Source organism: Petromyzon marinus, chromosome 60, assembly GCF_048934315.1.
Source record: "Petromyzon marinus isolate PM22_M1 ecotype Great Lakes invasive population chromosome 60, UKy_Petmar_22M1.pri1.0, whole genome shotgun sequence".
NCBI lineage: Eukaryota > Metazoa > Chordata > Hyperoartia > Petromyzontiformes > Petromyzontidae > Petromyzon > Petromyzon marinus.
Genome location: NC_133726.1, coordinates 3,759,631 through 3,783,141, shown reverse-complemented (window position 1 = coordinate 3,783,141; position 23,511 = coordinate 3,759,631). Strand labels below are relative to the sequence as shown.

The following is a 23,511-nucleotide window of genomic DNA, read 5'->3' as shown; positions in this document are numbered from 1 at the left end:
GATCAGTGCAGGGAAAGAAAAATCCCATGTTGTACCGTACCTCTACGCTCCTACTCCCCCCCCGCCCCTACCCGTCCCCACTCAGTAGAGGGGCAGAAGCAACCACGTGTGAGCAACGTTCATTGGGGCCATCCCTGTGACTCCCTTCTCTTCCCGCTGCACATACCGAGCCGCCGAGTCGTTTTAATGTTTTCCCACTGCGGGGAAGCCGTGCCGCGCCGCCGATGTCACGCGCAGTGGACGGGCCACGTGACAGAACTTCCATCAGCCCCGCCCTCGGAAGGTAAAGCAGCTTTCAGCCACCGTGCATAACAGGTGGCATAGGCTGCTGCTGATGATGCTGCTGCTGATGACGCGGCGCTACGTTGCGAGCAGCGGAGGGCAATAGAGGAGAGTAACAAATCCGCGGTTGTACCGTACCTCTACGCCCCCCCTCCCAGCTCCTCCCCCCCCCCCCCCGGCCGTCGCCCCCTCGGCCCCCACCCAGAAGCGAAGGCGTGTAGGCAATGTTCACGGGAAGGTTTATTGATTGACACCCCACGACTCGCGCAGAAAAGTCACGAGACCCCCCCCCCACCCCCCACAAAAACAAAAGCGGCAAGGTGCTGGGCGCGCGTGGTGCAAGCACGGAGCGCCGTGTGTCCACACGCACAGAGAGACAGAGAGACAGAGACAGAGAGACAGAGAGATAGATAGAGAGATAGAGAGATAGAGATACAGAGAGACAGAGAGACAGAGAGATAGAGAGAAATAGAGAGATAGAGAGACAGAGAGACAGAGAGACAGAGAGATAGACAGAGAGACAGACAGAGAGACAGAGAGATAGAGAGACAGAGAGACAGAGACAGAGAGACAGAGAGATAGACAGAGAGATAGACAGAGAGACAGAGAGATAGAGAGACAGAGAGACAGAGACAGAGAGACAGAGAGATAGACAGAGAGATAGAGAGACAGAGAGACAGAGAGATAGAGAGATGATAAAGACGATAGAGCGATAGATAAGAGTATTTGCTTTTATATTATAGTTTGGATTCATCGTCGTGGTCAGTCTTAGCCATGGTCCATCCACCGTTGGATGAGGGCCTCTGCTCTCCGCCTGGTACATTTCACTAAACGTCGATTCGAATTCTCTATTGTCATATTTAGACGCGGGGTCTAAACAGGGGCGGAGCCAGGATGTTCAGAACCGGGGTGACATTCAACAAATTTTAATTTCAATAATGATTAGAGAGGCGGTCAGCCGAGCGGAGCGGCGTCTGGCGGAGAGAGGAGGGGAGGAGGGTGGGGGAGGGACTCTTCCCCCCATCCCCCACCCTCCGCCATCCCACGGTGGATCGCTGATTGTGGGCCCGGTCGTCGAAGGACCTCAGTAGATTTTGTCGGCGCACTGGCAGGAGGCCGGGCAGGCGGCGCGCACGACGCGCCCGTACGGGGTGTCGCCGCAGCCCAGGGCGCTCTTCATCTGCGCGCAGTTGGCGTAGGAGTCGGCGAAGGGGCACGCGTTGCCTGCGTCACAGAGAAGGAGCGGGCGCGTCAGAGGGCGACGCCCCCGAGAGGGGCGGGGCTTAGAAGCAGGAGGACAGAAAATGCACGCGGCGAGACCTCGGTTGACGCGGTAGTGGTGGTGGTGGTAGTGGTGGTGGTGGTCGTAGTCGTGGTGGTCGTAGTCGTGGTGGTAGTAGTGGTCGTGGTGGTGGTGGTAGTGGTGGTAGTGGTAGTTAGTAGTGGTAGTAGTGGTGGTAGTAGTGGTGGTGGTAGTGGTGGTAGTTCGTAGTGGTGGTCGTAGTCGTGGTGGTAGTAGTGGTCGTAGTGGTGGTAGTGGTGGTAGTGGTAGTTAGTAGTGGTAGTAGTGGTGGTAGTAGTGGTAGTGGTGGTAGTTCGTAGTGGTGGTCGTAGTCGTGGTGGTAGTAGTGGTCGTGGTGGTAGTAGTGGTAGTTAGTAGTGGTGGTGGTAGTAGTGGTGGTGGTAGTGGTGGTGGTGGTAGTAGTGGTGGTGGTAATAGTGGCGGTGGTAGTAGTGGTAGTAGTGGTGGTGGTGGTGGTAGTAGCAGTGGTAGTAGTGGTGTTAGTGATGGTGTAGTGCTAGTTAGTAGTGGTGGTAGTAGTAGTGGCGGTGGTAGTGGTGGTAATATTGGCGGTGGTAGTGGCGGTAATAGTAGTGGTGGTAGTAGTAGTGGTGTTAGTAGTAGTGGTAGTAGTGGTGGCAGTAGTGGTAGTGGTGGTAGTTCGTAGTGGTGGTCGTAGTCGTGGTGGTAATAGTGGTAGTGGTGGTAGTTAGTAGTGGTGGTGGTAGTAGTGGTGGTAGTAGTGGTGGTGGTAGTGGCGGTAGTGGTAGTAGTGGTGGTGGTAGTAGTGACGGTGGTAGTAGTGGTAGTAGTGGTGGTGGTAGTGGTGGTAGTAGCGCTGGTAGTAGTGGTGGTAGTGATGGTCGTAGTGGTAGTTAGTAGTGGTGGTAGTAGTAGTGGCGGTGGTAGTGGTGGTAATATTGGCGGTGGTAGTGGCGGTAATAGTAGTGGTGGTAGTAGCAGTGGTAGTAGTGGTGGTAGTGATGGTGGTAGTGGTAGTTAGTAGTGGTGGTAGTAGTAGTGGCGGTGGTAGTGGTGGTAATATTGGCGGTGGTAGTGGCGGTAATAGTAGTGGTGGTAGTAGTAGTGGTGTTAGTAGTAGTGGTAGTAGTGGTGGGAGTAGTGGTAGTGCGCGAGTGAGCGCGTGAGTGAGCGCATGAGTGAGTGAGTGCATGAGTGCGTGAGTGTGTGAGTGTGTGTGTGAGTGAGTGTGTGAGTGAGTGAGTGCGTGAGTGAGCGAGTGAGTGAGTGAGTGTGAGTGAGTGGGTGAGTGAGTGAGTGAGCGAGTGAGTGAGTGTGTGAGTGCGTGAGTGCGTGCGCGAGTGAGTGTGTGAGTGAGTGCGTGAGTGAGTGAGTGCGTGAGTGAGTGAGTGCGTGAGTGTGAGTGAGTGTGTGAGTGTGTGAGTGAGTGTGTGTAAGTGAGTGTGTGAGTGAGTGCGTGAGTGAGTGTTTGAGCGTGTGAGTGAGTGAGTGCGTGAGTGCGTGAGTGAGTGCGTGAGTGTGTGAGTGAGTGAGTGCTGAGTGAGTGAGCACGTGCTGAGTGAGTGAGCACGTGAGTGAGTGTGTGAGTGAGTGCGTGAGTGAGTGCGTGAATGCATGAGTGAGTGCATGCATGAGTGAGTGAGTGAATGCATGAGTGAGTGAGTGGGTGAGTGAGTGAGTGAATGTGTGAGTGAGTGCGTGAGTGCATGCGCGAGTGAGTGTGAGTGAGTGTGTGGTGAGTGAGTGCATGAGTGAGTGAGTGTGCGAGAGTGTGAGTGAGTGAGAGTGTGAGTGAGTGTGTGAGTGTAAGGCAGGAGGGAGGGCTCACTACACAGCTTGTTGGTGCAGTTCTTCGGACAGGAATTGCAAGCCGGGCCGTTGTCGTAGGGGCGCGTGAGCCGAGTGTTCAGGTTGCCGCTGCGTGGGATGCAACACGGGGGGGGTGGGGGGGTGGGGGTCACCGTCAACATCCCGCGGAGCCGCCTTAGTCATCGATCTCATCGCAAAGTATTTCTATCCGGGGACTCCTCAACTTACGAACGAGTCAGGTTCCAAAAGGTCTGTAAGTCGACTTGTTCGTAGGTACAAACTTTACTCCTGTCGATTTCAAATGTGTCGTACGGCGTGTACACCAGACACGGGGAACGGCTTTAGAAGTGTTTAATCTCATTTAGATGTAGATGCCACTGGTTCGTCACGTTCCGCAGACCCCACTGGTTCTTCATGTTCTGCAGCTGTAGATTCCACTGATAATAGGTTTTTCGCCTTTTTTCTGGCAACAAAACAGCTGTGTTAAGATGTTCAAACACCAAACTGAAACCTTTGACGAGGAATCATGTCTGCATTACCCACAATGCTTGTGGTCAGAATGCAAACAAAAACACATACTCTGATAATCTATGTGGCATTGTCCTTGAAACTGATTGGTCCACACCACAGACAGCTTTCTTTGAGCCTCGTCTCAAACGGTGTTAGACCAGAGGACGCCAAAAGGCGCACACACCACAAAGACAATGCCACTATCAGAGTAATGAGGGCTCGGGGTGAGTATATACATCATGGGACTTCCTTTGCCAGTACCAAAATGTGAGAAAAGGTTTTTCCCCTTTTTTCTGGCAACAAAACAGCTGTGTTAAGATGTTAAAAGGAATCACGTCTGCATTACCCACAATGCGTGTGGTCAGAATGCAAAGGAGGTCCCACGATGTAGATGCCACTGGTTCTTCACGTTCTGTAGATGTAGATGCCACTGGTTCTTGACGTTCTGCAGATGTAAATGCCACTGATTCTTCACGTTCTGCAGATGTAGATGCCGCTGGTTCTTCATGTTATGTAGATGCAGATGCCACTGGTTCTTCACGTTCTGCAGATGCCACTGGTTCTTCATGTTCTGTAGATGTAGATGCCACTGATTCTTCATATTCTGTAGATGTAGATGCCACTGATTCTTCATATTCTGTAGATGTAGATGCCACTGATTTTTCATATTATGTAGATGTAGATGCCACTGGTTCTTCACGTTCTGCAGATGTAGATGCCACTGGTTCTTTCACGTTCTGCAGATGTAGATGCTACTGGTTCTTCATGTTCTGTAGATGCAGATGCCACTGGTTCTTCACGTTCTGCAGATGTAGATGCCGCTGGTTCTTGATGTTCTGCAGATGTAGATGCCACTTGTTCTTCATATTCTGTAGATGTAGATGCCACTGTTTGTTCACGTTCTGCAGATGTAGATGCAACTCGTTCTTCATATTCTGTAGATGCCACTGATTCTTCATATTCTGTAGATGTAGATGCCACTGGTTCTTCACGTTCTGCAGATGTAGGTGCCACTGGTTCTTCACGCTCTGTAGATGCAGATGCCACTTGTTCTTTACGTTCGGCAGATGTTGATGCCACTGGTTCTTCATGTCCTGTAGATGTAGATGCCACTGGTTCTTCACGTTCTGCAGATGTAGATGCCACTGGTTCTTCATGTCCGGTAGATGTAGATGCCACTGGTTGTTCACGTTCTACAGATGTAGATGCCACTGGTTCTTCACGTTCTGCAGATTTAGATGCCACTGGTTCTTCACGTTCTGCAGATGTAGATGCCACTGGTTCCTCACGTTCTGCAGATGTAGATGCCACCACCGCCATCGATTGCGTGGTGGTTGAACTTACAACTCTTGGTCCGAACAGGCATCTGGACATACGGACTGGGTGTGTTCGTATCTCTGAAAGTTCGTAAGTCGAATGTTCGTTAGTCCCTGTATGTTGCATCGCCTTATTGCAAGGCGCTGCTGTACAACAACAATCGTAAAATTGCACGCCCGATGATAGTGGTGGAGATTGAGAGTGGGGGTGATTCAAGGTGGCGGTGTAGTTACTGGTGACAGGGGGACGGGCGGGAGTAGTTAAGGACGGGTTTGTACAGGGGTAGTGAAAGCGGTGGTGATAGGGGTGGTGATAGGGGTAGTGATAGCGGTGGTGATAGGGGTGGTGATAGGGGTAGTGATAGGGGTAGTGATAGCGGTGGTGATAGGGGTGGTGATAGCGGTGGTGATAGGCGTGGTGATAGGGGTAGTGATAGGGGTAGTGATAGCGGTGATGATAGAGGTGGTGATAGGGGTGGTGATAGCGGTGGTGATAGGGGTGGTGATAGGGGTAGTGATAGCGGTGGTGATAGGGGTAGTGATAGGGGTAGTGATAGGGGTGGTGATAGGGGTGGTGATAGGGGTAGTGATAGCGGTGGTGATAGGGGTAGTGATAGCGGTGGTGATAGGGGTGGTGATAGGAGTAGTGATAGGGGTAGTGATAGCGGTGGTGATAGGGGTGGTGATATGGGTGGTGATAGTGGTGGTGATAGCGGTGGTGATAGGGGTAGGGATAGCGGTGGTGATAGGGGTAGTGATAGGGGTAGTGATAGGGGTAGTGATAGGTGTAGTGGTAGTGATTGGAGTAGTAATAGGGGTAGTGATAAAGGGGTAGTGATAGGGGTAGTGGTAGTGAAAGGGGTAGTGATAGGGGTATTGATAGGGGTAGTGATAGGTGTAGTGATAGGGGTCCTGATAGTGATAGGGGTAGTGATAGTGGTAGTGATAGGGGTAGTGAAGAAGTTAAACACTCACCCACCCAGATAGTCACTCACCCACTCACGTAGTCACTCACCCACTCACATAGTCACCCACTCACGTAGTCACTCACCCACTCACGTAATCACTCACCCATTCGCATAGTCACTCACTCACTCACACAGCCACTCACCCACTCACACAGTCACTCACCCACTCACACAGTCACTCACCCACTCACATAGTCACTCACCCACCCACATAGTCACCCACTCACGTAGTCACTCACCCACTCACGTAATCACTCACCCATTCGCATAGTCACTCACTCACTCACACAGTCACTCACCCACTCACACAGTCACTCACCCACTCACACAGTCACTCACCCACTCACATAGTCACTCACCCACCCACATAGTCACTCACCCACCCACATAGTCACTCACCCACCACATAGTCACTCACCCACCACATAGTCACTTACCCACTCACACAGTCACTCACCCACTCACACAGTCACTCACTCACCCACACACTCACCCACTCACACAGTCACTCACCCACTCACATAGTCACTCACCCACTCACACAGTCACTCACTCACACAGTCACTCACTCACTCACTCACACAGTCACTCACACAGTCACTCACCCACTCACACAGTCACTCACCCACCCACACAGTCACTCACCCACCCACACACTCACCCACTCACACAGTCACTCACCCACCCACATAGTCACTCACCCACCCACATAGTCACTCACCCACCACATAGTCACTCACCCACCACATAGTCACTTACCCACTCACACAGTCACTCACCCACTCACACAGTCACTCACTCACCCACACACTCACCCACTCACACAGTCACTCACCCACTCACGTAGTCACTCACCCACTCACGTAATCACTCACCCATTCGCATAGTCACTCACTCACTCACACAGCCACTCACCCACTCACACAGTCACTCACCCACTCACACAGTCACTCACCCACTCACATAGTCACTCACCCACCCACATAGTCACCCACTCACGTAGTCACTCACCCACTCACGTAATCACTCACCCATTCGCATAGTCACTCACTCACTCACACAGTCACTCACCCACTCACACAGTCACTCACCCACTCACACAGTCACTCACCCACTCACATAGTCACTCACCCACCCACATAGTCACTCACCCACCCACATAGTCACTCACCCACCACATAGTCACTCACCCACCACATAGTCACTTACCCACTCACACAGTCACTCACCCACTCACACAGTCACTCACTCACCCACACACTCACCCACTCACACAGTCACTCACCCACTCACATAGTCACTCACCCACTCACACAGTCACTCACTCACACAGTCACTCACTCACTCACACAGTCACTCACACAGTCACTCACCCACTCACACAGTCACTCACCCACCCACACAGTCACTCACCCACCCACACACTCACCCACTCACACAGTCACTCACCCACCCACATAGTCACTCACCCACCCACATAGTCACTCACCCACCACATAGTCACTCACCCACCACATAGTCACTTACCCACTCACACAGTCACTCACCCACTCACACAGTCACTCACTCACCCACACACTCACCCACTCACACAGTCACTCACCCACTCACATAGTCACTCACCCACTCACGTAGTCACTCACTCACTCACACAGTCACTCACCCACATAGTCACTCACCCACCACATAGTCACTCACCCACTCACACAGTCACTCACCCACTCACACAGTCACTCACCCACTCACACAGTCACTCACCCACTCACACAGTCACTCACCCACTCACATAGTCACTCACCCATTCTCACAGTCACTCACTCACTCACACAGTCACTCACACAGTCACTCACCCACTCACACAGTCACTCACCCACCCACACACTCACTCACTCACACAGTCACTCACACAGTCACTCACCCACTCACACAGTCACTCACTCACTCACACAGTCACTCACACAGTCACTCACTCACATAGTCACTCACCCACTCACGTAGTCACTCACCCACTCACACAGTCACTCACCCACCCACACAGTCACTCACCCACCCACACACTCACCCACCCTCCGATTTGCACGCTCGGCGAGCGTACGGCGAGAAAGAAGTTCAACGTGCAGCACCACGCTTCTCACAACCTGTCAACTCGACACAAACTGCGTCGAGTCGCCTTCGTTTGGGTCTGGTGGGTGTTGAGTGGAGGGGGTGAGTGGGGGGGGGGGGAGGGTTGGGGGGGTGGGGGTGGGCGTGGTGGGGGGAGGTTTGGGGGGGGGGGGAAATCCCCCCCCCCGAGGCTAGGGGTTGGGGGGGGCCACAGCCCCCCACCCATCCACCACTCTCCCAGCTCCCCCGCGTTGTGATCGTCTCACGCCGGGCAGTAGTGGCACACGTAGAGGTACTTGGCGGAGTCCCCACAGTAGTTGACGGCGCAGCCCACCTGGTAGGAGCTGTGCCACACCACCTGCACGGCACGCGCGGCACACGGGACAGCGGCGGGTAAAGGCGCAGCCCCTGCAACTGCGCCGCTCGCTCGCCGCACACCGCTGGGGGCGGAACGGTGGTGGTGGTGGTGGTGGGCGGGGGGGGAGATCGAGGGAGCCCCCCCCCCACTACTACTACCACCACCACTCCCCACCACCACCACCCACTACCACCCCACCCCCCATCACCACCCCCCCCCCCCCACCACCAGAGGGGCACAGCGATTCGATTCGTTGTGTCTGCACTTGTGCGTTCGCGCGTCTGTCTTGTGGTGGTGGTGGTGTTAGTTGTGGTGGTGGTGTTAGTTGTGGTGTTAGTTATGGTGGTGTTAGTTGTGGTGGTGGTGGTGGTGGTGTTAGTTGTGGTGGTGGTGTTAGCTGTAGTGGTGGTGTTGTTAGTTGTGGTGTTAGTTATGGTGGTGTTAGTTGTGGTGGTGGTGGTGTTAGTTGTGGTGGTGGTGTTAGCTGTAGTGGTGGTGTTGTTAGTTGTGGTGTTAGTTATGGTGGTGTTAGTTGTGGTGGTGGTGGTGGTGTTAGTTGTGGTGGTGGTGTTAGCTGTAGTGGTGGTGTTGTTAGTTGTGGTGTTAGTTATGGTGGTGTTAGTTGTGGTGGTGGTGGTGGTGTTAGTTGTGGTGGTGGTGTTAGCTGTAGTGGTGGTGTTGTTAGTTGTGGTGTTAGTTATGGTGGTGTTAGTTGTGGTGGTGGTGGTGTTAGTTGTGGTGGTGGTGTTAGCTGTAGTGGTGGTGTTGTTAGTTGTGGTGTTAGTTATGGTGGTGTTAGTTGTGGTGGTGGTGGTGTTAGTTGTGGTGTTAGTTATGGTGGTGTTAGTTGTGGTGGTGGTGGTGTTAGTTGTGGTGGTGGTGGTGTTAGCTGTAGTGGTGGTGTTGTTAGTTGTGGTGTTAGTTATGGTGGTGTTAGTTGTGGTGGTGGTGGTGGTGTGGGGAGCGGTAGTGTAACGGTTAGCGCTACGCTGCGCTACGAAGCCGGCGACCCGAGTTCACTTCCCACTCAAGGCCATAACCGGTGACGATTATCTGAACCGGTCGTGGGCCTTCCCTAGGTCGACTCAGCCTCAAACGAGTACCTGGCTGCGGTGTGTAGACATCGCCACTGGGGAGATTTCGCATCGCCACACACACTCACACATGCCGGGAAGCACACGGGCAGCACACCACGCAGCACACCACGCAGCACACCACGCTCAGCACACCACGCTCAGCACCTGAGTCTAGTGGCCGCTCATGCCAAGATCCCCCAGTCTACCCAGAAAGCATCGCCACACACACACACACCGGGCAGCACAACCAGGCAGCACACCGGGCAGCACACCAGGCAGCACACCACGCAGCACACCGGGCAGCACACCACGCGCAGCACACCGGGCAGCACACCGGGCAGCACACCGTGCAGCACACCACGCAGCACACCGGGCAGCACACCACGCGCAGCACACCGGGCAGCACACCGGGCAGCACACCGGGCAGCACACCGGGCAGCACACCGGGCAGCACACCGCGCAGCACCTGAGTCTAGTGGCCGCTCATGCCAAGATCCCCCAGTCTACCCAGAAAGCATCGCCACACACACACACACACCGGGCAGCACACACCGGGCAGCACACTCGGGCAGCACACCACGCAGCACACCGTGCAGCACACCGTGCAGCACACCGTGCAGCACACCGTGCAGCACACCGTGCAGCACACCACGCTCAGCACACCGTGCAGCACACCACGCTCGGCACACCGTGCAGCACACCGTGCAGCACACCGTGCAGCACACCGTGCAGCACACCACGCTCAGCACACCGTGCAGCACACCGTGCAGCACACCGTGCAGCACACCGCGCTCAGCACACCGCGCTCCTTACCTGAGTGTAGTGGCCGATCATGCCGGGCCCCTTGGCTCCCTTGCCGAACTCGAAGCCGGGGCTGACCACTTCGCTGTGCCAGTCACGCACCGCGTAGTCCCAGGTGAAGGGCGCGCTCGAGATGAACAAGTTCTCGCCGCAGGTGAAGGCTGGGGGGGGTGGTTGGTGGGTGGGGTGAGGGGTGTGGGTGGTGGGGGTGGTGGTGGGGGGTGGTGGTGGTGGGGGGTGGTTGGTGGGTGGGTTGTGGGTAGTGGGGGTTTGGTTATTTGTCGCTGGCGACTTTGCGTGTTTCGTATCGAAATCGGCTCCAGCGCTGTCGCTGCTGGCAGCAATAAAAGTTGTTTAAAAGTCAAAAGTTGAGTCGCGGCTTGACCCCCGTAAGCTGTCGCCTAGGCTCGCGGACTCAAACAAACTCGGCCGTGTGATTTGTAACAACGGGTTTTGCCGTACGCTTGAAGAAGTCAACACTCGCCTGTGTTGGAAGTTCATGCGTACATCATCATCATCATCATGAAGTGTGTTGTCTATTTGGCGTGTCAACATCTGAACACAACTTGGCCTGCTTTATTGCCAGAAAGGGCAAAAGCCTATTCTTATTCGGTTTAATACGTGGCATGCTTTCGCGACCAATATTATTCATGATATAAAGGTTGTTGGGTGAGATTGCGTAAGTATCAATGTGTCTAAACCCTCCGCCACCCGACACGGCCAATCAGTAAAGGATTTCTTGATTTGAAACTTTCGTGACTGCAGGAATCCATCCTCTTTGGTTCTTTCGGTAAAGTCACGTAGTAGGTATAAAATAAAATAAATCACGACGTTTCGGGCGCAACACAAGCGTCCGTCATCAGGTGGGAAAGCATGGCTCTGTTGCTGAGGCAGACTGTTTTATAAGGTTTCAAATGGGCGTAGCCCAAGGGTCATAAAGAAGTGGGCGGGGCTAGTGATGTTAATGTGAGAAATTAGCATGTAACTGTAAGATAGGAGGAGAGCGGCCTCCTGGACGAGGGCACGGAAGTGGCTATGTTAATGTGAGAGATTAGCATGTAACTGTAGCAAAGAAGGAAAGAGTAGGCCGCTCTCTTCCTATCTTACAGCTACATGCTAATTTCTCACATTAACATCACTAGCCCCGCCCATTTCTTCATGACCCTTGGGCTATGCCCATTTCAAACCTTTTAAAAAGTCTGCCTCAGCATCAGAGCCACGCTTTCCGACCTAATGACGGACGCTTGTGTTGCGCCCGAAACGTCGTGATTTATTTTACTTTATACCTACGTGACTTTACCGAAATAACCAAAGAGTCTAGTAAAGGATTTTGTCACGTAAACAATACGCCGAACAGTTACTGCTTGAGCCCACCGGTGTGTTGGAGAGTGAATCGGTGTTCTGGAGAGTTAACGTTGCGGATTCACTCTCCAACACACCGGTGGGCTGAAGCAGTAACCACGTGACAAATCCCTCACTGATTGGCTGTGTCGGGTGGTGGAGGGCTTCGACGTATTTATACTTACGCGATCTCACCCAAAAACCTTGATGGTTCACCTATTCTTATCGATTCGTCATTTTTAGATACTGGAAAAAAGATCCCATAGATGTAACTGTTCAACCCGAGGTATAAATACACTGATACTTGCGTTGTATTTGTACTGTTCGCCCATTGGTGTTGTTCTCTGGTCTAACACTGGCAGTGAGACAAGGCTGCTGCCTCTGAGTGGAGGCCAATCAGTTTCAAAGACAACGCAAACATTATTATTATTACCATGAGAGCACTTTGTTTGCATGTTTTCCCACAAGTCACGTGCGCGTGGGTTAATGCAGACTCGATGCCCTGCGATCGGTGCATTTTTTTGGTGTTTGAACGTCTAAAAACACCTCCTGTTTCACTGCCACAAAGGGTTAAGCGCCGCTCACTTTTGGAACCATCAACTTTCCCACCTCCCTCCGATTGTAGACCCAGGAGCTTGGCAGCAATGCTTGGGTGCGTGGGGAGGTGGCGACCTGAACTCAAACTAAGTTATTATTTCACACAGGGTCAGGCCCCCACCGAGCTGACCGCATTTCGCTCTTTAGTGCGTGCGTTTGCTTGTCCAGAAGCGACCCCGGCTATCGCGAGTGACAGCTCAACGTCGAAGCGGCCGACATCATCGTCGTCGTGGACGTTCACGGGGGGGGCAGCCGGACGCCCTCCAAAGTGCACGATGTTCATTCTAAAAGTGCGCGCGATAAGACAAAGAAACCCCCGGAGCACCCCGTAGAGGGAATTCCACGCGACCACGGAGAGAAAGAGAGCGAGCGAGAGAGAGGGAGACGCCGCGAACTCCGAATACACACAGCGGCAGGCATCGTCGGTGGCGGGGATGGAACCCGGGAACCTCCTGCACGCCAGGCGAGGTAGTTAACATCTCGCGGCCACCCCAGACACGGTCAGCGCGGTCCCTCCTGATGTAAAGCCGGCGGCGGTGACAGCGGTGATGGAGAGGGCCCAGGGAATCGGTCCCGCTCCCACGTGGTCCTCCCCGCCTACCCCCCGCGTACCTCGGTGCCGAGCGAGAATCGGCACGGTTCGAACCACCGCCCCCCCCTCCCTGGTTAATACCGCATCGACAAAGAAAACAAAGAAGGAGCTGCCACGATTGATCAATCACCTGCCGCAGGTTTTTTTTACTGAACTCGGTAAAGGAACGTGGCATCGTCACCACCGCCACCACCGCCACCAATCACCCCCTGCTGTGAACCCGTGGCCTTGCTTGGCCGCCGTGACTCGCTGCCCTGCGCTGGTGAACCGGGGGGGGTGGTGAGGGTTGGGGGGAGCCTCCTCACCCGAGGTCTTGCGGTTGGCGGTGGGGCTGTGGTTGAAGGAGCACGACTTGGCCCACACTGCGCTGTTATTGGCAGCCTCTTTGTTCCACACCTGCACCGTGGGCACGTGACACCGACGGGACATCAGCGAGACATCAGCGGGACATCGACGGGACACCGATGGGACACCGATGGGACATTGACAGGACACCGATGGGACACCGATGGGACATTGACAGGACACCGATGGGACACCGATGGGACATTGACAGGACACTGATGGGACACCAACAGGACACCGACGGGACACCAACAGGACACCGACAGGACACCGACGGGACACTGACGGGACACCGACGGGACACCGACAGGACACCGACGGGACACCGATGGGACATTGACAGGACACCGATGGGACACCGACGGGACACATACTCTCTCTCTGTAACTCTTTCACGTGACTTTTCTTTCGTGTTTGTGCGCGCTGCATTTTAGCGCCACAGCGCCTGTGGATGTATAGCGATTGTTTGTGTTGCCGGTGACTTTGTGTATTTGTGTTGCTGGTGACTTTGCGTGTCTCATATTGGAATCGCCGCCAGTGCTGTTGCTGCTGGCTGGCGGCAATAAAAGTTGTTTAAAAGTCAAAAGTCTGTAACTCTTTTATTCTCTCTCTTTTTTTACGATCAGAGAAAACAAGAAGATGCTCAGTGTAGTCGGAACTTTGCTTCGTTCATCATTTCGTTTTTTTTAATGCTTTGCTTCATGTAAATCCTCCCCCCCCCCCTGTTTAAATGAAAGATTTAACAAAATATTTCTCGCTCAGCTCTCCTTACCCCTTCCCTCTCTCTCTGCCCCCCTCTCTGCCCCCCCCCCCTCTCTTCCTACTCCATCTCTCTCTCTCGCTCTCTTACTCTCTCTCGCTCTCTTACTCTCTCTCGCTCTCTCTCGCTCTCTTTCTCTCTCGCTCTCTTACTCTCTCTCTTTAACTCTCTTACTCTCTCTCGCTCTCTTACTCTCTCTCGCTCTCTTACTCTCTCTCGCTCTCTTACTCTCTCTTACTCTCTCTTACTCTCTCGCTCTCTTTAACTCTCTTACTCTCTCTCGCTCTCTTACTCTCTCTCTCTTGCTCTCTTACTCTCTCTCTCGCTCTCTTACTCTCTCTCTCTCGCTCTCTTACTCGCTCTCTTTAACTCTCTTACTCCCTCTTACTCTCCCTCTCGCTCTCTTACTCTCTCTCGCTCTCTCTCTCTCTTTAACTCTTTTATGCGAAAACACCGTCGAGGTGGAAACGATAAAAAAATGGCAAACGCGCGTAATTGTTGAGCCAGATGCTTTTTTGGGTTGTTTTTTTTAATTTACTTTGCGTCGTGTTGATATCGTTTGCTCGGTGTTTTTGTTTCGTTTGTCTTACATCTCCTTTATGAGCCGCGCAGTCTCGATGGGTGGCGATTCGCTCGGACGAGGAACTTTATGAAACGTGCCGATACGGCCGCGAGTCGCGAGGAGGCGGTGGCGGTTGTTGGGTGGAAAAGGAGGCCTCCGTCCACCCGTGGATCGGCCATGGACAATTACAACGATGATGACGATGACAATGATGACGATGATGATGATGACGGTGTCGACGACGTCGATGATGATGACGACGATGATGACGACGATGACAATGACGACGATGACGACAACGACGACGACGACGATGATGACGGTGTCGACGACGTCGATGATGATGACGACGATGACGACGATGACGACGATGATGACGATGACGACAATGATGACGACGACAACAACGATGACGACGACGATGATGACGACGATGACAACGATGATGACGAAAACGATGACGACGACGATGATGACGACGACGACCGACAACAACAATGACGACGACGCCGCAGCCGCCGCGGCCGCCCGCCGACCGACCCTCACCATCTGGAGCATGTTGCTGGCCGCGGGGCTCACGCTGCGGCGAAGTTGATTGTGCAGGTCCACGATGGCCTTCTGCACGGACGCCTGGGAGGTGTTGAGCGACTTCCAGTCGCTCACCGTGCTGGCCGGAGCGCCCTCCGTGCCCGGCACGGGAGCCAGCGCCAGCACCAGCAGCACCGTCGCCGCACTGCCGTCACGCGGCGGTCACCACGCGACAGAATAAGAAAAATTGCGTTCCGGAGACCGGGGGAGGAAATCCGGTGAGCCGCAAAGCTCTTTTGCGCAGCAGATGTTGCAGTCAGCGGGTGGGGGTGCGGTCGGGAGGCCACGGGGTGAGCGAGTTACAAACGGTACGAGAAGGGGGGGGGGCTGGGTGGGGGGGGGGGAAGGCCACCGATAGGGAGTGCAGACATAAAGTTGCGAAACGTGAAAAAATAATGAAGTACAAATTGCGTAGCTACATAAATTCCTCATAATATAGTTGTTTTGGGGTAAGTATACATGTTGTGTCGTAACCCTCCACCACCCGACACAGCCAATCATTCATTGATTTTGTCACGTAAACAAAACGCCAATGAGTTCACTACTTCAGCACCACCGGTGTGTTGGAGAGCGAATCCACAGCATTTACACTCCGAGTAGTACGACGTTTCGCTGGTAATCACGCCCAGCATCATCGTCGGGTGATTTGCCAGGACTTCTAGATTTGAAGCTTTCGTGACTGCAAGGATCTTTGGTTGTATTCGGTAAAGTCACGTAGGTAAAAAAAATAAAATAACAAAAATCACGACGTTTCGGCCACAACACAGCTTAAAGGACGCGACCTGGGCTTGGCTGTCTTCACTCCAACGCTGTCCTCTGGACAGTCCGGTCCCTTCACCTGATGAAGGCCACTTGTGTTGTGGCCGAAACGTCGTGATTTTTGTTATTTTAGTTTTACCTACGTGATTTGCCAGGACGGCGACGAGAAGATGATCCTCCGCTTGGCTGAGCTATCATTTGAGATGGCGAGGGTGAAATAAAATAAAAAAACACGTGTAGTTTGTAGTTTTTTAGGTTTTAAATACGGGGGGTGTCACGTGCTGTCCTTTGCGTATTCACTAGGAGAAGCGGAAGCGACTTGGTTCGGCTAACACAGCGACCCAGGTTCAATTCCAGCTCAAGGCCAACATCGGTGACGATTATCTAAAGATGTTTTGTAGCGCCCTCCACCAAGGTCGAGTACCTGGGTGCGGTGTGTAGGGAACGTCAGTACCGGGGGAGACAAAGGCGGCCGTGCGTGGTGCTGGCCAGCCCACCCTCCTCGTGTGCCCTTCCGGCCTTCACAGGTGCTGCTCGCTAACGGCACTTGCCCCTACGGTCTGTGAAGGCTACACGACAGCGGTGTTCTTTGCCCTTCTTTTCTACCGGGAGACGAATATTGAACGAACAATGCACGGATAATGAACCGGGAGACGAATATTGAACGGATAATGAACCGGGAGACGAATATTGAACGGACAATGCACGGATAATGAACCCATGGAGACGAATATTGAATGGATAATGAACCGGGAGACGAATATTGAACGGATAATGCACGGTTTAAAGCTTTTGTGACTGCAAGGATTCATCTTCTTTGGTTCTTTCGGTAAAGTCACGTAGAATGAGAATGAAATAATAAATTAATAAAATAACACAATAAAATTCTCACGACGTTTCGGCCACAACACATGAAGGCCACTTGTGTTGTGGCCGAAACGTCGTGAGAATATTATTGTGTTATTTTATTTTATCAATTTATTATTTTATTCTCATTCTACGTGGTGACTTTACCGAAAGAACCAAAGAAGAACAATGCACGGATAATGAACCCATGGAGACGAATATTGAACGATTAATGAACCGGGAGACGAATATTGAACGAACAACGCACGGTTGATGAAGCCGTGGAGACGCAAGGGACAGCGAGCGGCGTTGCGTGTGTGAGGGAGGCCCGCGGTGAGAGCCAGGGACAGTTTTGATTGCGCACAGGTGGACAAAACGCAACGCTGTGTAGGCGGTACACACACAAATCGCGCCCAACTATTTGTACCGAAAAACAAAAAGTGCGTGTCTGTGTGTGTGTCTGTGTGTGTGTGTATCTGTGTGTGTGTCTCTGTGTGTGTGTCTGTGTGTGTGTCTCTGTGTGTGTGTGTCTGTGTGTGTGTCTGTGTGTGTGTGTCTCTGTGTGTGTATGTCTGTGTGTGTGTCTCTGTGTGTGTCTGTGTGTGTCTGTGTATGTGAGTCTGTGTGTGTGTCTCTGTGTGTGTGTGTCTCTGTGTGTGTGTCTCTGTGTCTGTGTGTGTGTCTCTGTGTCTGTGTGTGTGTCTCTGTGTGTGTGTGTCTGTGTGTGTGTCTGTGTGTGTGTGTCTCTGTGTGTGTATGTCTGTGTGTGTGTCTCTGTGTGTGTCTGTGTGTGTCTGTGTGTGTGAGTCTGTGTGTGTGTGTCTCTGTGTGTGTGTCTGTGTGTGTGTGTCTCTGTGTCTGTGTGTGTGTCTCTGTGTCTCTGTGTGTGTGTCTGTGTGTGTGTCTGTGTGTGTCTCTGTGTGTGTATGTCTGTGTGTGTATCTGTGTGTGTCTGTGTGTGTGAGTCTGTGTGTGTGTCTCTGTGTGTGTGTGTCTCTGTGTGTGTGTCTCTGTGTCTGTGTGTGTGTCTCTGTGTCTGTGTGTGTGTCTCTGTGTGTGTGTGTGGGGAGCGATAGTGTAGCGGTTAGCGCGCTGCGCTATGAACCTGGCGACCCGGGTTCGATTCCCGCTCACGGCCAACACCAGTGACGAATATCTGAACCGGTCCCGGGCCTCCCCTAGGTCGACTCAGCCTCAAATGAGTACCTGGTGCGGTGTGTAAACATTGCCACTAGGGAGACAAAGGCGGTCGGGCGTGGTGCTGGCCACCCACCCCCTCGTGTACCGTTCCGGCCTTCATAGGTGCTCGCTAACAGCACTTGCCCCTACAGTCTATTACAGGCTATATGGGGGATCTTTGTCTTTTATCTTTGTCTGTGTGTGTCTCTGTGTGTGTCTCTGTGTGTGTCTCTGTGTGTGTCTCTGTGTGTCTCTGTGTGTGTGTCTCTGTGTGTGTGTCTCTGTCTGTGTGTGTCTCTGTGTGTGTGTCTGTGTGTGTGTGTCTGTGTGTGTGTGTGTGGGGGAGCGGTAGTGTAGCGGTTAGCGCGCTGCGCTATGAACCTGGCGACCCGGGTTCGATTCCTGCTCACGGCCAACACCAGTGACGATTATCTGAACCGGTCCCGGGCCTCCCCTAGGTCGACTCAGCCTCAAATGAGTACCTGGTGCGGTGTGTAAACATTGCCACTAGGGAGACAAAGGCGGTCGGGCGTGGTGCTGGCCACCCACCCCCCCGTGTACCGTTCCGGCCTTCATAGGTGCTCGCTAACAGCACTTGCCCCTACAGTCTGTTAAGGCTACGCGGGGGATCTTTGTCTTTGTAATGCACAGTGCGGGGGTGAATTATGCCGAGCGGTGTAAACGGGGTTAAAGCGCCACTTGAACTCTGGTGGTATTCATATTCTTTGGGTCTTTCGGTAAAATCACGTAGATAGGTACCACATTGTGTATTTTGTATTTACTATTTTTATTAATTTGTACCTATCTACGTGACTTTTCCGAAAGACCCAAGGAATATTAATTCCCGCAGTCACGAAAGCTTTAAGTCTTTGGTGGTATTGTAGGAGGACAGCGTCATTTCGCCGAATGGAAAGTGACACAAAATGTTCAACAAGAATGGCTTAGGCAGCAGGAGGCGATGGAGGGGGGTGATGGCAATAAACGAAAAACACGACCAGGTAGGTGGTGAATTCACCTCGTCGTGATCTGCATCATCACGACGAGGTGGACCACTTCACCTGGCCACGATCTGCATCATCACGACGAGGTAGACTTCACCTGGCCGTGATCTGCATCATCACGACGAGGTGGTGAACTCACCTGGCCGTGATCTGCATCATCACGACGAGGTGGACCACTTCACCTGGCCGCGATCTGCATCATCACGACGAGGTAGACTTCACCTGGCCGTGATCTGCATCATCACGACGAGGTGGTGAACTCACCTGGCCGTGATCTGCATCATCACGACGAGGCGGTGAACTCACCTGGCCGTGATCTGCATCATCACGACGAGGTGGTGAACCCACCTGGCCGTGATCTGCATCATCACGACGAGGTGGTGAACTCACCTGGCCGTGATCTGCATCATCACGATGAGGCGGTGAACTCACCTGGCCGTGATCTACATCATCACGACGAGGTGGTGAACTCACCTGGCCGTGATCTACATCATCACGACGAGGTGGTGAACCCACCTGGCCGTGATCCGCATCATCACGACGAGGTGGTGAACTCACCTGGCCGTGATCTGCATCATCACGACGAGGTGGTGAACCCACCTGGCCGTGATCTACATCATCACGACGAGGTGGTGAACCCACCTGGCCGTGATCTGCATCATCACGACGAGGTGGTGAACTCACCTGGCCGTGATCTGCATCATCACGACGAGGTGGTGAACTCACCTGGCCGTGATCTGCATCATCACGACGAGGTGGTGAACTCACCTGGTCGTGATCTGCATCATCACGACGAGGTGGAGCACTTCACCTGGCCGTGATCTGCATCATCACGACGAGGTGGTGAACTCACCTGGCCGTGATCTACATCATCACGACGAGGTGGTGAATTCACCTGGCCGTGATCTGCATCATCACGACGAGGTGGTGAACTCACCTGGCCGTGATCTACATCATCACGACGAGGTGGTGAACTCACCTGGCCGTGATCTACATCATCACGACGAGGTGGTGAACCCACCTGGCCGTGATCTGCATCATCACGACGAGGTGGTGAACTCACCTGGCCGTGATCTGCATCATCACGACGAGGTGGTGAACTCACCTGGCCGTGATCTGCATCATCACGACGAGGTGGTGAACTCACCTGGTCGTGATCTGCATCATCACGACGAGGTGGTGAACCCACCTGGCCGTGATCTGCACCATCACGACGAGGTGGTGAACTCACCTGGCCGTGATCTGCATCATCACGACGAGGTGGTGAACCCACCTGGCCGTGATCTGCATCATCACGACGAGGTGGAGCACTTCACCTGGCCGCGATCTGCATCATCACGACGAGGCGGACAACTCACCTGCCCATGCTCTGCTTGATCTGCATGCTCTGAAAGACGATCTGGAACGAATCTTCACACCCTCTGCTCGAGAGCGTCTGCCCGGGCATCGCTTTATATAAGAAGGGGCTTGTCTGCCTATACCTGTCAGCATCGTGGGTGATTGATGTCTTTTTCATTTAATCTTGCGCGGAGGGCTATTATTACCCAGTCCCATTGTCTGTCGGCACGCCGCTTGGGAATTACAACGAGGCAGAGGTTTTGACCATGGGTTACTGCGGTCGAAGGGCGAGTCACCTATTCGAATCAAGAAAAAAACAACGATTGAAATCTTAGACGATAATTGGGATACAATTCACGTTAAATACACGGGTGGATCTCTCTCTCTCTCATCTCTCTCTCTCTCATCTCTGTCCTGTCTGTATCTCCGCCGTCATCTCGCGAGGTAGTTGAAAGCGTTCGGGCTTTCGCGACCAATATTATCCGTGATATTTGTCACAGGTTAGACCTCGTGAATGTGCCGTCAAGCCGGCAAACAACCTGAGGTTTGTCACGTAACACAACACGTGCCAATTCGTTACGAGTTCAGCACTAACCGGTTGTGTGTTGGAGAGTAAACCCACTACAACATTTACAATTCGTTACTAGTACATCACTAACCGGTTGTGTGTTGGAGAGTAAACCCACTACAACATTTACAATTTTAGTGTAGTGTATAGTGTAGTGTATAGTGTAGTTTATAGTGTGGTGTATAGTGTATTATACTAGTACAGCACTAACTGGTTGTGTGTTGGAAAGTAAACCCACTACAACATTTACAATTCGTTACTAGTACAGCACTAACCGGTTGTGTGTTGGAGAGTAAACCCACTACAACATTCATAATTCGTTACTAGTACAGCACTAACCGGTTGTGTGTTGGAGAGTAAACCCACTACAACATTTACAATTCGTTACTAGTTCAGCCCTAACCGGTTGTGTGTTGAAGAGTAAACCCACTACAACATTTACAATTCGTTACTAGTACAGCACTAACCGGTTGTGTGTTGGAGAGTAAACCCACTACAACATTCATAATTCGTTACTAGTACAGCACTAACCGGTTGTGTGTTGGAGAGTAAACCCACTACAACATTTACAATTCGTTACTAGTACAGCACTAACAGGTTGTGTGTTGGGAGAGTAAACCCACTACAACATTGACAATTCGTTACTAGTACAGCACTAACCGGTTGTGTGTTGGAGAGTAAACCCACTACAACATTTACAATTCGTTACTAGTACAGCACTAACCGGTTGTGTGTTGGAGAGTAAACCCACTACAACATTGACAATTCGTTACTAGTACAGCACTAACCGGTTGTGTGTTGGAGAGTAAACCCACTACAACATTTATAATTCGTTACTAGTACAGCACTAACAGGTTGTGTGTTGGAGAGTAAACCCACTACAACATTTACAATTCGTTACTAGTTCAGCACTAACCGGTTGTGTGTTGGAGAGTAAACCCACTACAACATTTACAATTCGTTACTAGTACATCACTAACCGGTTGTTGTGTTGGAGAGTAAACCCACTACAACATTTACAATTTTAGTGTAGTGTATAGTGTAGTGTATAGTGTAGTTTATAGTGTGGTGTATAGTGTATTATACTAGTACAGCACTAACTGGTTGTGTGTTGGAAAGTAAACCCACTACAACATTTACAATTCGTTACTAGTACAGCACTAACCGGTTGTGTGTTGGAGAGTAAACCCACTACAACATTGATAATTAGTTACTAGTAAACCCACTACAACATTTACAATTCGTTACTAGTACAGCACTAACCGGTTGTGTGTTGGAGAGTAAACCCACTACAACATTGACAATTAGTTACTAGTACATCAGTAACAGGTTGTGTGTTGGAGAGTAAACCCACTACAACATTTACAATTCGTTACTAGTACAGCACTAACCGCTTGTGTGTTGGAGAGTAAACCCACTACAACATTTACAATTCGTTACTACTACAGCACTAACCGGTTGTGTGTTGGAGAGTAAACCCACTACAACATTTACAATTCGTTACTATTCTTGGTTCTTTCGGTAAAGTCACGTAGAAGGGAAACAATAAAATAATACAAATATAAAACAATAAAATTCTCACGATGTTTCGACTGCAACACAAGCAATCATCATCAGGTGTGAAAACCACAGCAAGAGAATTTGAAAAAAGTGGCTTTTTTAAATCCGTGATCTGGTTCCGTCTGTAAAAGATGTGATTCCGGACATACAGTACCCTGGCGTCTACAAACTAAGTTGCCTCTGTGGTAGTAGTTACATTGGAGAAACCAAACGACATGTCTCGGACCGCATTCGTGAACACAAAACAGACCTAAAACACGGAAGGACCAACACCTCGGCCGTGGCAGATCACTGTTATAATTCAGTAGGCTCACATGACATTGACTTCCCCAAGACAGAGGTTCTTTGCAAGCCATCTGGCTACCATGAAAGATTCGTTCACGAGGCTATCCACATATACAAACACAGAGACAATTTCAACCGAGAAGATGGATTCTGGCTTAGCAATCATTGGAAGGATTTGATCAACCATTTCGGGCCTTAATTGATTGTTCACGCTTACGGTGGCTTTCAGACCGCATCCATTATTTTTCGTCTCCCCCCTCCTCTTTTCCGAACATAGATGGACTCGAATAACTGCCAAATCGCTCTCCGTGGTGCTAACGTGAATAAAAAAAACGCCACTTTTTTAAAATTTTCTTGCTGTGGTTTTCACACCTGATGATGATTGCTTGTGTTGCAGTCGAAACGTCGTGAGAATTTTATTGTTTCATATTTTTATTATTTTATTGTTTCGCTTCTACGTGAATTTACCGAAAGAACCAAGAATATTAATCCCTGCAGTGACGAAAGCTTTCAATCAAAATTTAATTCGTTAATAGTACAGCACTAACCGGTTGTGTGTTGGAGTGTAAACCCACTACAACATTTACAATTCGTTACTCGTACAGCACTAACAGTTTGTGTATTGGAGAGTAAACCCACTACATTTACAATTATAGTGTAGTGTATAGTGTAGTGTATAGTGTAGTTTATAGTGTGGTGTATA

At 51.7% G+C, this 23,511-nt stretch overlaps 1 protein-coding gene across 1 annotated transcript; it reads right to left on the bottom strand.

Annotated features, from left to right (window-relative positions):
* Positions 1–579: 579 nt before the first annotated feature.
* On the bottom strand, positions 580–23,511 carry LOC116955592 (serotriflin-like). The gene is made up of 7 exons (XM_032976742.2): positions 20,416–23,511; positions 15,231–15,417; positions 13,323–13,413; positions 10,500–10,648; positions 8,519–8,610; positions 3,375–3,463; positions 580–1,506 (listed from the first exon to the last, which is right to left on the bottom strand). Exons 1-7 carry the CDS (start codon positions 20,571–20,573, stop codon positions 1,367–1,369), a joined length of 906 nt encoding a protein of 301 aa, XP_032832633.2. The 5' UTR covers positions 20,574–23,511; the 3' UTR covers positions 580–1,366.

Coding starts and splice junctions, on each gene's coding strand:
- LOC116955592 (XM_032976742.2), bottom strand. CDS start 20,573: ATGAAAAAGACATCAATCACCCACGATGCTGACAGGTATAGGCAGACA. Junction 15,418..20,415: donor ATCAAGCAGAGCATGGGCAG/GTGAGTTGTCCG, acceptor GCGTGACGGCAG/TGCGGCGACGGTGCTGCTGG. Junction 10,649..13,322: donor CGCCAACCGCAAGACCTCGG/GTGAGGAGGCTC, acceptor CACCCCCCCCAG/CCTTCACCTGCGGCGAGAAC.